Source organism: Periplaneta americana, chromosome 9 (assembly GCF_040183065.1).
Source record: "Periplaneta americana isolate PAMFEO1 chromosome 9, P.americana_PAMFEO1_priV1, whole genome shotgun sequence".
Classification (NCBI taxonomy): domain Eukaryota; kingdom Metazoa; phylum Arthropoda; class Insecta; order Blattodea; family Blattidae; genus Periplaneta; species Periplaneta americana.
Genome location: NC_091125.1, coordinates 135,812,474 through 135,828,574, shown reverse-complemented (window position 1 = coordinate 135,828,574; position 16,101 = coordinate 135,812,474). Strand labels below are relative to the sequence as shown.

The 16,101-nt window shown below is 35.4% G+C and overlaps 1 protein-coding gene across 21 annotated transcripts in view; it reads left to right on the top strand.

The window, feature by feature from the left end:
• Positions 1-16,101, top strand: part of LOC138706539 (coiled-coil domain-containing protein AGAP005037) — a 1,408,895-nt gene that overhangs the window by 705,183 nt on the left and 687,611 nt on the right. For 20 of the 21 annotated variants that reach the window (XM_069835948.1, XM_069835949.1, XM_069835942.1 and 17 more), the window contains one exon: positions 9,332-9,665. In XM_069835948.1, coding sequence (XP_069692049.1) covers positions 9,332-9,665 — 334 coding nt within the window. The remainder of the gene's footprint in view (positions 1-9,331; positions 9,666-16,101) is intronic. The other variant, XM_069835958.1, reaches the window with a different exon arrangement.

The following is a 16,101-nucleotide window of genomic DNA, read 5'->3' as shown; positions in this document are numbered from 1 at the left end:
ACGCACATAATGACAAAAGATTAAAGGAAAGGACCTGATGCGCCGCTCCAACTCTTCTGGGATTCAGGCGCCGTTCGCGTCGTAGCTCTGTATTTCAGGGAAGAATGTGCACTACGTGATACAGAATGACGAAGGATGGGCACGAGAATGGACTTTCTATTGTTCTGTTTCGAAACATGCACTCACATTATCATGCAAGCAATATCACCACCTGAAATATTTTTGTGAAGCACGCTTATGATCAATTGTTTCTTATTTTCTCATTGCATGATGTATGAATTGCCTTGGGAGTTTAGCAGAACACTGCTTAAACCTATTTTCGGGCAGTTGATTAAATAACAACATCGTTATCCCCGACCTATCTGTTCAATGAACAAATAGATTGAATTAATTATTAAAATAATCATTACACGGGAGGGGAGTACGTCAAGGACGCCCTTTATCACCTACCCTGTTCAACATATACTTGCAGGATTTAATGAAGAACTGTTTTCAAAACATGGGAGGAGTGATAGTAGGAGGAAGAAGAATAAAGTACATAAGATTGTTGATGGTATGGTGTTGTTAGCAGAAGAGGAGATATTAAGAGATATGTTACTGGAGCTAAATGACAGCTGTCAGCAGTATGGGATGAAGATAAATGCAAACAAGACAAAGACCATGGTCATAGGAGGAAAAATAAAGAAAGTAAACTTGAGAATTCTAAATGAGGCAGTAAAGCAAGCGGACAGCTTCAAATACTTGGGATGTACTATAAATAGTAACATAAGCTGCTGCCAGGAAGGAGCAATGGACAAGGAAGCTTTTAGTAGAAACAAGAGCATTTTCTACGAAATTCTGGAAGAACTAAGTGAAGTGCTTTGTGTAGAGTGTGGCATTGTATAGGGCAGAAAAATGGACACGACGAAGTGAAGAGAAACGAATAGAAGCATTTGAAACGTGGACATGGAGAAGAATGGAGCGTGTGAAATAAACAGACAGAATAAGAAATGAAGCTGTGTTGAAAAGAGTGGGTGAAGAAAGAAGAGAAAAAAGGAATTGGCTGGTCACTGGCTCAAAAGAAATTGCCTACTGAAGGATGCACTGGAAGGAATGGTAAACGGGAGAATAGCTAGTTCGTGGCAGAAGAAGATATCAGATGATAGACGACATTAAGATAATTATATGGATCATATGCGGAGACTAAGAGAAAGGCGGGAAATAGAAAATATTGTAGAATGCTGAGTTTGCAGCGAAAGACATGCTCTTAGGCAGAACACTATGAATAAATATCTATTGTAAAAAAAATAATCTTGTTCTCAAAACATGAGAAAGAACTCGCACATTAAATAATACGGAAGAAACAATTTTGAGAGCAATAAAAGAATCCCAAACCTAAATACGTAATTTCCTTCGCGTAGATGTAAACACAGATTAATGTTAAATAACACAACTTTTAATACATAAAACAATAGTTTTTTTCCCCTCAGTATCTTTATCATGTAATCCATTAAATTGTTGTTACATTAATTTGTGTGTGTTTATAGCCGTGGAAATAAATGTACCATCCTAAAAGCAAGAGTGGGAAAGTTCGTTTTTTTTGCGCAGGATTTCATCAAATTGTTTGCTAGAGGATGCGAGATAAGAAAAGCAGAAATAAACACGAATTTGATGCTTGTGGTATTCTATTTTGAAGCGCATTCAAGAAATTCTACATTGATCCTATCTTCTTTTGGCATCATTTCTCCTTCTTAATGAAAGAAGGGAGGCTAACAGAAGCCACAATGGGACCAAGAATCTGTTATAAATCGAGGGAAGGAAGCTTGAGAGAATTTCCCCCACTTCCTCGTAGAAATGCCCACGCATTTTCTTTACAATTCTCTCACACATTGACACTAACGAAATAAGTCTCAGAATCTTTGTTGTCTATCTCACCTGCTTGTTTATTAGTTCTGTAGTAATTAGGAAATAAAATGTGTTACGTAAATGACACACTTCTTATTCTTTCTATAGGGTGAATGTGAAATAACCCTGTAGATTTTTAGAGCGAATAGTTCATGTTTTATATAACAAAAAAGTGTAATAGTCCTACCATATTGAGGGAAGGTCCATAGTTTTCTCAGAAAAAGGTTTTTTTTCTCAAATGTTCAACACCCTATTATTCTGAAACTATTTCGAGCAGGATCGTGATTTTTGTCCATACTTACAAACGGCTTTTAAGGAGAGGCAGAGGTGAAATTTACGAACAAAACTGAAGAAAAAATGAAAATTTGGTTATTTTCATTTTTATTATCTTTATTTCCAATATTCCGATGTTAGTTTATGATTTTGTGCCCTTAAAAGTATGAAATTAAAACAAGATAACTGGTATTACTATATTATTCCCATAATAAGCTAATACTTATCATTATATTTTATGTACCTTCTCTGAACATATAAATAAAAATAAATATTGAAAATTTCTTACAATATGGTGCATGGAGCATTTTATATCAAACGATATAAAGTTTTATAAAATTATTAATATTTTTTATTTTATTGGGCTATTTTACGACGCTGTATCAACATCTCGGGTTATTTAGCGTCTGAATGAAATGAAGGTGATAATGCCGGTGAAATGAGTCCGGAGTCCAGCACCGAAAGTTACCCAGCATTTGCTCGTATTGGGTTGAGGGAAAACCCCTAAAAAACCTCAACCAGATAACTTCCCCGACCGGGATTCGAACCCGGGCCACCTGGTTTCGCGGCCAGACGCGCTGACCGTTACTCCACAGGTGTGAATAATTATTAATAATGTTTACAGAACTATTGTACTTAGAAAGTTGAAACTTGGTATGTCCATTACTAATAACATACTTAGTATCCATGATCAATTTCAAACAAATCGGATAAATTGTGTGGATTTTGAAATATTCACCTCTGCCTCCCCTTAAAGAACCCGGAGGTTCATTGCCGCCCTCACATAAGCCCACCATCGGTCCCTATTCTGTGTAAGATTAATCCATTCTCTATCATCATATCCCACCTCCCTCAAATCCATTTTAATATTATGCTCCCATCAGCGTCTCGGCCTCTCCAAAGCTCTTTTTCCCTCCGGTCTGCCAAATAACGCTCTATATGCATTTCTGGGTTCGCCCATACGTGCTACATGCCCTGCCCATCTCAAACGTTTGGATTTAATGATCCTAATTATGTTAGGTGAAGAATACAATGCGTTCAATTCTGCGTTGTGTAAATTATTGCATTCTCCTGTAACTTCATCCCCCTTAGCCCCAAATATTTTCCTACGAACCTTATTCTCAAACTCCCTTAATCTCTGTTCCTCTCTCAAAGTAAGAATCCAAGTTTCAGAATCATACAGAACAACCTGTAATATAACTGTTTTATAAATTCTAACTTTCAGATTTTTTGACAGCAGACTGGATGACAAAAGCTTCTCAACCGAATAATAACAGGCATTTCCCATATTTATTTTGCGTTTAATTTCCTCCCGAGTATCATTTATATTTGTTGCGCAGCTACCCTCCATATCTGGAGGCCGTCTCCTCTAACCGCAACCGATTTTTGTCCATATCGATAGAAAATCTAATAAAGAATAATTTCTCACTCTGGCGTATTTCAATATCGTGGACAATTTAATTTAATAACTACTCACTTGAAGCCACTGAAGATGCGACCACCTTACAACATTGTAGCTAGAAAGGGAGATATGTACTTCTCTGAGGCAGACAGACTTGAGTTCGTTGACCTCTTACATCTATGTTACAAGAAGAAAGAGCAGTGTGTTAGCTGCGATGTTGCCGGACTGCTGAAACATCCAACTCAATTTTCTAATTAACCGTGCATTTAATCACAAAACGTAATATAGGTTTTCTATTCATTTAAGTGTACCATATCCTCTCTTTCAATCTGCAGGATTATTTCATTATTGCATACAGAGTATGTCAGAATTGTTACATTGTCTGGGCTGCCGCGCGACTCGCCAATTGGACGGAGTTACGCAATAATAGACCAACCGACAATAATTGAAAAAAAAATGCGATATTTGCACAAATTTATTGATGGCAGGCTAATTTAATCGGAAAAAATCAAGAATGTGATATCTGAATCTTACTGCCATTTATAAGCAAAAATTCGTTAATTGCATAAAATTCATTTAGCCTATTTATTTTGCTTTGAAATATTTTTTTTTTCAACTGCTGGTCTCTTATTTAAAATCGGTTAACCTTTTTTGGTATTATTTGTGCTATTTTTTGTAATAGTATAAATGTTATAATACTTCTGCATAAAATGTTTTATAAAAGAAAAACAGATTTAGCTATTTCAATATCCAATATCTCGAAACAGATTTCTGGCGCTTGGTCTCTTATTGCGTAACTCCCTTCAATTCGTACCTCAACTTCCCCCCCCCCCTTCCGCATATCGCTAGATGACGTCACCTGTTTCAACTCTAGATCACGTTGGATACAATGATTCTTCATCTGCCGATTGTGGTTTACTTCATTGGAATTATAGGAAAGACAAAATTGGCTTTAAAATATTCTGAGATGGCACTATAATAATGGACGGAACTTACAGACGTATTCACACAAAAAAAAGTTCCCTGCATTTATTTATTTTTTACATATAAAATACACTTTATAGACCTATTCATGATATATTACTTAGTTTAAGTTACATCACGCACGAATTTGCTATTAATATTTCGTCATTATATTGGGTCTTGACCAACGAAAACAAAAATACACACAAGATTACAGCTTCATTCAGGAAATTAAATTACAGCATTGCTTACAGAACACAGAACTCTACTAAAACCTTTCAACACACAGTAAAGACAAACAAAGAAATACAACGTAACAGGAGTTTACAAAATCAACATGCAGATGTTTTAATAATTGGACAGACTGGGAGATCATTTCAAAGACGGTACAGAGAACACATCTCAGCCATAACCAAACCATACAACACCTCCACATACGCACATCACATTACTAACACCAACCACAACTACAGCAACATAGAAACAGACATGGGAATTCAACGTAGTATTTAACCGAAAAAAAAAACAGAAATTAAAGACACTAGAACATTACGAAATATATAGACACACAAAAACACACCCACAAAAAATCCTTAATACACAATTAAATTTCAGAATACACACCCTATTTGACTCTACACTACCAAACACAAACGCACTCCCCCTCCAGCAATACGATTGAAAAAACCGGAAGAATCGGTGACCTCCGTAGGTTGAGGATAACTTAATACAAAGCCGAAACTGGTCAAATAGGTATTTACCACTTAGTTTTCATTTTAACACTAGTAGTTGCTATTATAACTAGATTCTCGCTTGATACAGTGTTAAAAGTGTGTAGTTCAGATTCTAGTAATGATAGATATTATGGAACATATTATTAAATTAATATTATATGCGTGTATATATCTGTGGTGTTCGGGTAAAGGGGTATAAGTCATTTTTTGTGCAGATGGAATTTTGTTCCCCAGATGAACACAAAAGATAAATTATACACGTCGGTGTGCAAAAATCAAAGAATACTAGCAGTTGATGTGTTTTATTTGTGTAGAAAATTATTTGTAATAAGGGTTCCAAGTTCAATTTTCATTTATCTCCGAACTCATTTTTATGACTTATCTACCTTTACCTAAACACCACTGATATATGCAGTCTTAGAAAAAAAATTTGTCGCCCAGATAACTTTCTAAGTCCCAGAAAGGACGCAGTGCGGATGATCAGACATTCAACGAAACAAAACTAATTTTATCACCTCGACTAGTTCTTCTCTCGTGACTAGGTCGCACGTCTACCGATCATGCGCACTGCGTCCTTTCTGGGAATTTAATTTATTAGTCTGACCCAGTTTTTGGGTTTGCATTGCGACATAGAATAGCTCACAGTAAAATTTAAAATGAAAAATTATATAAGCAGGTTTCAAGCAAAAGAGATTAAGATATATAACAATAAATAGAACCTAGTATAATATAATATCTGTGCGACAAAACTTTTTTTTTTTTTGAAGACTGTACATATACATATACAACGATGTATTCAGGAGGCATAAAGGCTATGTGCATCTTCTTATAAATGTCTAAAATTATGACGGAAAAATATTATTTTTGATGTGTTATTTTCTTATCCTTTTCAGAGTGCAATTAAATTTGAATAATAATTATTTTCAATGTAATATGTTTAAATGCAATTTCATATATAATTTGGGTGTTAAACTTAATGTCTCCGATTAATTTCTTATATAGTTTTTACTCTAGTTTGCTGCGTGTATTGTATAGTCCAGTTTTTTTAAATAATATATTATCACAGACTAGTATATATGGTCACGAAGCTTGAGTTTATAAGGGTACTAGGAACAATATACTGTGCAGGTACTATTTTGCATTTTCTGTAATGAGGCGATAGTAGCGATCCTAGTGGTTAGCAACTATCTATGGATGCATATTTACTACGTATTGAGCTTCGTGACTGTATATACTAGACTGTGATATTATTCTTTCTTGTGATTTAATTTGTAAATTTCCTAGTGATCGTTTACAGATATCTAGACACTCTTTGAGCAAAAGCGTTCTAGGTCTATAAATACAATCGGTCGCCATACCTCCCTTTACATTTATGCCTGGATACGCTCTGTACCAGTGAACAGATGAGTGGTTTTCCGCTAGTTGGCTTTCGTCTTGTGGGCGAGCGTGCTTCCACTCACCGATTACAGACCATTCAGCGCCTCTGATGTAAAAAAAAGCAGAAAATAATTTACGTATTGTTTTATTGACTGACGGTAAACATTTAAAATGAATAAAATTAACCAAATAGTTACTAAACTTTACGCCTTCGTTTTCAAAATATGTTTAGTTCTATTTTAAGAAATGTTACATTCGAGTTAACTTCGAAAAATGGCGTAGCTACTTGTTTCCAGTGTACAATGATTTGACGTGTACATTTTATTTCAAATTCCTTAGGGATAAAAATAGCATGGTCTTAAGTCCGGTGATGTAGAGGGCCAGATATTATTGTTAATAATTCTGTAGTATAACTCTTTGGGAATTTCTCCCTATCCAATATAATTATATAAAAAGTGGAGCGAGTCATAAAGAAGTACTCCTGTAAAAAAAATCATTTCCTTACACCCAAGTTTTGAGTTGGGTCATGGTGCGCGCAAGCTTCACTTCTGTATACGTGACGTAAGCAATAATGTTTCTGTACTGCTAGCAGAGCGGCAGATGAGTTTATCTAAGTGTCTATGTGTTGTAATTACGGGCGACTTGATGTGAAACGTGACTGCAAGTTAGGAAAATTTACCTAACAATTTTATTTTTAATTGTCATTATATTTGTTATAGGCCTACAATTAGAATAGAGAGAGACGGATGTTTTTTGCGAAATATGGTATCCCTAGATCTTATAGTTGTCTTACAAAAATTCATCAAATGTACCGTACATGACGAAAATTGTTCTTTATGCAGCCATAGCTGCCGAACGCTTTAAAATTGAAATTTCACCGGAACTTCAATTAAAAGCTCTTATCTTCTTGAACATACTGATTTTTAAAACATATTCATTTTTGAATAAGATTGTGATAGAGTCGATTTAATTTGTATTTGAATGATTTTCCCAGAAATAAAATGAATATGGCAATATTGCAAACTTTTAAGATTAGTTAATGGAGCTTTCAGATTTTTTATTCAAGGAATACAAGCATAGAAATAAAATATTTCATACTCGTACGTAAAGAACATCTATTATCAAATAGTACATTTCACTTGACGATATGTGTCTGAGAAAGAACAATAATAATTGTTTGTATACATCTGAAGTCTAGTTAGTATAATATGTACCTCTTCTTTGCTTACGTCTTAGGAAGTCAAGGCTCTATAACGTCTAGGTAGGTAGTTCGTTCGCCACTTTTGTTCTCTCGTTGCCGAGCTACCAGACGAGGGATCTATTTGCCACACCGTTAAACATTATCATCTCGTAGCTCCTATGATAATAAATCAAACGCACTGTAATTCAGCAAATAATTTAGCGGCAAATAATGTTCTCGTGTGCTTTCTGCGAACGCCAACGAAAGAGCCAAAATGGCGGGCGATTGTATTAAGTATTTATCCAGCCTTAAGAAATGTATAATATCTTCATCAGCGAATCACAACATACACGTTTAAATGTAACCGACCTGCAACGCGATTGGCTGCCGGAAATTAGAGCGACGGGACTATATTTGTTCACATTTCGACTGAACGGGTATGTGCCCAACGCATACCAATACACAACAAAGTCATAACATAGTAGCAAACGACTTATTCAACGTACATATCGGGCAAAGTAATTGACCTGTATTCTCTGTTTCAAAAACGTTAGAGTCACAATAGTAATATACGTTACAAGAGCGGTATGTTGACGTTTTCATGTTCGAGGAAAAGATTGAAAAAGCGAAACGTAGTTGAGCTTTTTTAATTTCCGAGAACATGAAAACAAACATACCGCTCGTGTATCGTACATTATTTTGTGCGAAGATCGTTTATTACATACTTGAAAGACGAATTTCTAATTAGTTGCAATGAAATCTCCATCTTGGTTTCTGTTTAATGACGGCAACTTTAGAAAACAAAAATATCTATACTCCAGCAGGCCGTGATATTCGTCTGTCTTCCCCCCCCCCCAGTCTATAAATGCGAACTTAAAACAAACGGTAAGGTTATGTAATGATTTATTTTTCATTTTAATATTTTAACAATATTATTTATGTAACATATTGCAGTAATAACATCGGCATCTGGAGTCTTGTTGATTTTTTCACGGCTTCCTTAATGTTACTTTGTATCAGGAATACAATAGCTTTCGTGGAGTAGTAGACTTTACTTAATTTTTGCAAATATTTAAAAACAATAATTAACATTGCAATTTAGGTGAAATTGCAGTGGTAAGTTTCCAATTTATAATTATTACTATGTTAAACGTCTCTAAAAATAATATGTTAAAAGCCTAAAGCAGTAAAATGAATGTCGCGCTTAAGCGGTAAGAAGAGGGAAATTGTTATGTGTGTTACATTGGGAATACTGAATGTGGTACTTCACACTTACCGCGTATTGGTTCTGTGCGGAAAACAAGCAAATACGCACGATCTCGCATAAAATACATTTTTTTTTGTGGGAAAACCGTGACAGTTACAAGAAAACATTATTTGACTTTTTTCTTCAGTTATGTATGCTCTACCACCAGTAATTGTTTGGCAGTTTATATCGTTTATACCCTGTATTTACACTGAAATTCTCTGTTGCCTCCTGACATGAATTCTTATACCTTTGTATCTGTCTGATTTCAGTCGCCGCTGCCACGTGGCTATCCGCCACCATCGTCAGCCATGTTGTTTGACGAAGATCCGGGAATCATGTCAGAAGTGGAGACGAGTTCCACAGGCTTCCGCCGCGGTGGGAAGCAACGCAGTTCCCTACCTGTGGTCCGCACACCATCAAAAACGCTGGAACGTCCGCTGGGTAAGACTTCCGGAGGCGGTGTCCCCATCGGTGTTGGTCCCATGCTCAGGATCTCGCCACACCCTTCCGCCATGGCAACTCACCATCATCAGATGGTGCAACTTCTCAATCACCACCACGGTCTCTCTAACAAGCAGTCATCTGCAACTGCTCCAAGCGGCGGTAGGGGGCACCTCTCTCCTACCTTCTAGTAGTTGCTAGTCTGCCACTGTCATTGTTGCCTGACGATATCATAGTCTTCCCCCTCCACTAACTTTCTGTTTTACATATGCATGGCTGATGGTGTGTTACCACATTCTTAAATAAAATGGGTTGGGACAAACCCGGTCTGCATTAAATAAGATTACCTTAAATCTGTTACTTAATAATCTGTAGCATATTCATACAGGATTTGCAGTCCTTGATTCGTAAGCTCATAAACTGAAAATAACTTAATATCTCACAGCTGGCTCAGAACTCCAGAAATACAGGATAATAAATAATTAAATGAAATGTTCATAGGCAATATGATTAGATGAGATTTTAGGCCAGGGATGCAAAACTGTGCTAGAATTGTGGCAGACGTCACAAACCGGAACACGTAACTCATCCCTTCCCTTCAACTCTCACGTCATTGGATATGGTAGGGGAGAAGAGGTATTTAGGGCAAAGGTTGGTAATATTGTGATACTAATAATATTATGATAGTACTTTTTGAGAACTTTTTACAGTTTTACTATGCGAGAGAAGGATTGGTTTAGTGCAGAAACTTATCCACGAACATTCCCTTAATACGCTGACGCAAAAAAAAAAAACGATCTTCCTCTCGCTGAGTAAAATTGTGAAAAATTCTCAAAAAGAACTACCATAATATTATTAGTATCACAATATTACCAACCTTTACCCTATTCAATGTGCTTGCCAAACGTCACAGATACATCATTGAAGACTCCGGCATAGTGAAAGGGGGAAAAACTTCCCCATGCTTCCACCCCTCTCTTCCCCAGTTCTGCATCCCTGTTTTAAACTTCCGCAGTGATCTCAGAAGCAGAATTTTGGTATCCGCCGTGTCCTAGAAGTTAACATATCCAACGTATCGGATCTATACAGAGTGGGAGGGGTATACGTGCAAATATTTTTAGAGGTAATCGGGGATAGTATACTGAACCACATTATGTAACAAATTTCTCATTCTTCGAAATTATTTTTAGACATGAAAAAAATATGTTTTTAGGTTAGTTAATACTTAGAGGCGATTTGTTTTCTTTACGAACGCCTCACTAGTAACTCTGAGTTCTACTGTCCAGGCTTAACATGAAGCTCCTTGCGGTGTAACAGCTTATCAAATAATTTGTCGTGTATCCAAACACAATCACCTTTTTACATTAGCACATGGGATTACATTAATGATTTATTTTGTCCTGTAATATGTTCGAGTCCACACCTGTGGAGTAACGGTCTGCGCGTCTGGCTGCGAAACCAGGTGGCCCGGGTTCGATTCCCGGTCGGGGCAAGTTACTTGGTTGAGGTTTTTTCCGGGGTTTTCCCTCAACCCAATATGAGCAAATGCTGGGTAACTTTCGGTGCTGGACCCCGGACTCATTTCACCGGCATTATCATCTTCACCTCATTCAAACGCTAAATAACCTAAGCTGTTGACAAAGCGTCGTAAAATAACCTACTACTGTAATACGTTCGAATTTCATCCTTAACTGAGTATAATAATATCGAAAGACGTGCGTATAGTCTAAACTAACAGGCGTTTCATAGTACTACCATTTCATAAAACATCATACCGTAAAATACGTGACACATTTATGGAAAAACTATAAGAACAAGGGAAAAAGTATATAGGGCGTTATTTCACTTGAATTTTTCTTAAATGATTATAAAGATATTTTTGAACGTATATCCCTCCCACTCTGTATACATGTGCTATCATCAGGACGACACTTCAGGTCTTACTGTGTTATTCCGCTGATGTATCGGTGTGACTCAACCTGCATAGTATTTACTTATTTATTTATTTATTTATTTATTTATTTATTTATTTATTTATTTATTTATTTATTTATTCATTTATTCATTCATTCATTATTTAATTATTCATTTTATTTATTTACTCTTTTATTTATTTATTTACTCCTTTATTTATTTATTTATTTATTTATTTATTTATTTATTTATTCCTTTATTGATTGATTGATTGATTGATTGATTGATTTATTTATTTATTCCTTTATTGATTGATTTAATTCTTTATTTGCTCCTTTATTGATTGATTTATTTATTTACTCCTTTATTTATTTATTTATTTATTTATTTACCTTTATTGATTGATCGATTTATTGATTTATTTATTCCTTTATTTATTTATTTATTCATTTATTTAATCCTTTATTTATTTATTTATTTATTTATTTATTTATTCATTCACTTATTTAATCCTTTATTGATTTATTGATTTATTTATTTATTTATTCATTCATTCATTCATTCATTCATTCATTCATTCATTCATTCGCCTTGTGTTCCTGATTTGCGTCCTTCCCAGTCATCCTGTAAATCTTGTCCACATTCATCTTTCCAATTATTTCTTGTGGGTCTTCAACTTCGTCTACCCTCAGTTGATATTAAGTTATATGTACTAATGAAAATCAGTCTCTCTCTCTCTCTCCTCCTCCTCCTCCTCCTCCTCCTATTCGTTGATGTGGCCATGACATTTCAATAATTGTGGCTCTGTTGTCTCCATTATGCCGACTGTATTTTCTTTTCTTATCATATTCTTTATTTGCTCATTAAACATTTTATAACCATATTATTCTGTGTCCTTGTAAAAAAAAGTCTGGTGTCCATTCTTCCTGGTACTTGGCTGTTTGACTGCCACACTTCAGAACCGTAAAAACAAGTATTTGAATTGCTCAATTAAACGTAGACCTATGTATCTTGATACAATATCATTTTTAGTCATGTAACAGCTTCAGACCACTTATCGGTAATGGCCATCGTTTTGCCAGTGACTTTTAGTGGAAAAACAGCCAAAGTTGAATTTTCCTCAATATATTGCTTTTCAGTTCTGTTTAAGTTTGCTGGTACTAATCTCAGAACGTGAGATCCGGAGAGGAACTTGCAATTTAATTAAATTTATTTTTTTATTAGTTTAACTATTTCCATTGTCTTCGTAAAATAGTGCCTTTACTTGTTGTTTAATTATTGCCCAATATATCGTACTCTTATAGGAAACTACGATATCAGGAAATTTCGCGTCATATATTATTCTTATTGTCCTCAGTGACTCAGTTTTCACGTAATAAGTAGGAGGCGGATTTATATGCTCTAAAAACTACAAAAATATGCATGACTATGCGCTTGAAAACCACGATATATGCACTAACGATAACAAAATATATACTCTTAAAATCGAAAAAAAAAACAAACAAAATAAAAACAATATACTATTATTTATGGTTTTTCTGTTATACATAAGAATATTGATACAAAATCAGTTGCTAAAGTTGCTTGTCCTTCAACCCATTGCTTAAGCAGTACACTTCTAGCACATTTTTCGTTCAAAATTGATAATTTTCTTCAGCTAAACTGTTCTAAAATACAATGCACTCTACACACTGTCGAAGTTTCTAAGACCTGCCACTATAATATTCATTTATTTATTTAATTAATAATTTTTTATTTATTTATTTAAATATGCAGAATACAGAATATAATTACAACAATAGAGAAATAAAATAATACAGTCAATATAAGAAAAGTGAGGATACAATAACAAAATTTGAGGACCGAATGAGCAGCGCAGTTCTGATATATTATTAATAGGCCTATAAGAGAATATACAAAATAAAATACAATAGGAACTAAAACTAAAAATGCAGCTACAGTGAAATTATATAATATAATATATTAATATAAGAGGAAATAAAGAAAATAAAATATATGAACTAAATTAAAATATATGTGATCAGGAGTTATACCTAGTAACCGTAGAGCAATAAGTTCGTAAAAACGATGTATCGTAACACTTCGTTGCACTTCGATCCTTCCGTAAGTTCACTGTTGGCAGTCTTTCCACAATGGAGAGTTCAGTGTGCGGCTTGTGGAAGAAGCCTCTAAAGGCATTGCTACAAACTTGACTCACAAGCTTGAGGGGAGTCCGGGGAGGGGTATCGATTCGCTACATCTCTGTACGCAACGCTGCTAGCCTCACCTTCACAATAATAAGTTGAACTATATTGGTGTTCTGTGAATGCGCTGCGTTGTTGAGTGTTAGTTTAATCAAAACTGCATACGTGTGTGTGTTACATAGTTATTTTGTGTAAGATGGCTCATACTGAGAGAACATTGATGAAATTATTTGTAGAATTAAAAGACGACCGTTTTCAAGTTGGTCTTATGAAACAAGATGTTCACAAAGTTGGGACATCGACACCATATTTACATACTAAAATAGCGGATGAAGGAAGACAAAATATAAATTTTCAATTGTCATGGTATAAGAAATATCCTTGGCTAACAGGATGTTCTGAGACAAATAAATTACATTGTTATATCTCTATTCTGTTTGGGGAAGAAAATGAGTGGTCATCATCTTCTTGTGGAGTCTGTGTCATAAAATATTTTGATAGAAAAGCCGAAAAACATGTATAAAAAGATATAAGGTAAACAGATATTTTCAGCCTACCCAATATTTACACCTGAGCTTCGCCACTGATGTAGGAATCTACTGTGGTTGAAGTGATATATCAACTCGAACATTTTTTTTTTGTGTTCAGTCCACTCCACACGTGCAATATGTGCATCTCTGGTGGCACGAATAACATCAAATCGATATTCCAACTCTGTCAATATTCTACATAGCATATCCCTGTCAACAGTGACAGTGGCATTGGTTATTCTGATCAGATTATCAAGTTTACTCACATGAATTCTGTACACTTTATCTTTGACATAACTGACACTCCCCCTTACAAATAAAATCCAATGGTGTAATGTCAGGAGACATGGGAGGCCAGGCAATTGCCCGATTTGATTTCAATAAATCATGCGACACATTGTGTTTTCCCCTGTGCATACGTCATTTTCATATTATGCAGTCCCAGTCACCTGGAATAAACATGACAGATTACTGACAAAAAATTTCTTTGAGTTGACATATCACTTGGGTCACAATATGTTGACATTTGTCAATTAAAATCTTACTTACTTACTTACTTACTTACTTACTTACTTACTTACTTACTGGCTTTTAAGGAACCCGGAGGTTCATTGCCGCCCTCACATAAGCCCGCCATTGGTCCCTATCCTGAGCAAGATTAATCCAGTCTCTACCATCATATCCCACCTCTCTCAAATCCATTTTAATATTATCTTCCCACCTACGTCTCGGCCTCTCCAAAGGTCTTTTTCCCTCCGGCCTCCCAACTAACACTCTATATGCATTTCTGGATTCGCCCATACGTGCTACATGTCCTGCCCATCTCAAACGTCTGGATTTTATGTTCCTAATTATGTCAGGTAAAGAATACAATGCGTGCAGTTCTGCGTTGTGTAACTTTCTCCATTCTCCTGTAACTTCATCCGTCTTAGCCCCAAATATTTTCCTAAGCACCTTATTCTCAAACACCCATAACCTATCTTCTTCTCTTAAAGTGAGAGTCCAAGTTTCACAACCATACAGAACAACCGGTAATATAATTGTTTTATAAATTCTAACTTTCAGATTTTTCGACAGCAGACTGGATGATAAAAGTTTCTCAACCGAATAATAACAGACATTTCCCATATTTATTCTGTGTTTAATTTCCTCCCGAGTATCATTTATATTTGTTACTGTTGCTCCCAGATATTTGAACTTCTCCACCTCTTCAAAACATAAATTTCCAATTTTTATATTTCCATTTCGTACAATATTCTGGTCACGAGACATAATCATATACTTTGTCTTTTCGGCATTTATTTCCAAACCTATCTCTTTACTTGCTTCCAGTAAAATTCCCGTGTTTTCCCTAATCGTTTGTGGATTTTCTCCTAACATATTCAAGTCATCCGCATAGACAATCAGCTGATGTAACCCGTTCAATTCCAAACCCTCTCTGTTATCCTGGACTTTCCTAATGGCATTCTCTAGAGCAAAGTTAAAAAGTAAAGATGATAGTGCATCTCCTTGCTTTAGCCCACAGTGAATTGGAAACGCATCTGACAGAAACTGACCTATAAAACAAGATAGATTACTGACGAAAAAGTTCTTTGAGCTGACGTATCACTGGGGTCAAAATATGTTGAAATATGTCAATTAAAAGCTACGCTGTTAAATTGTGAAATTGTATACAAATTTTATAGACATGGTGTGCAATATTGCTATCAACAATTGCATCAATGTTATCTACCCGTGCAATTGATGTCATCTGTAAGTAAAATAAAGAATGAAATTTCTGAAGTTCAGTAAGCCTTCCATTACACCCTTCGTGAGGGCTATAACGATGACACTAACATTCATATTCTGCGTCTTGGTGATCTTGAGCCGGTATAAACGGATTGTCTCCAAAGTGAAGGTGATGCCCATTCTGTTTCCCACACGTTTTCCTGTATATCGGCACGCCCATAC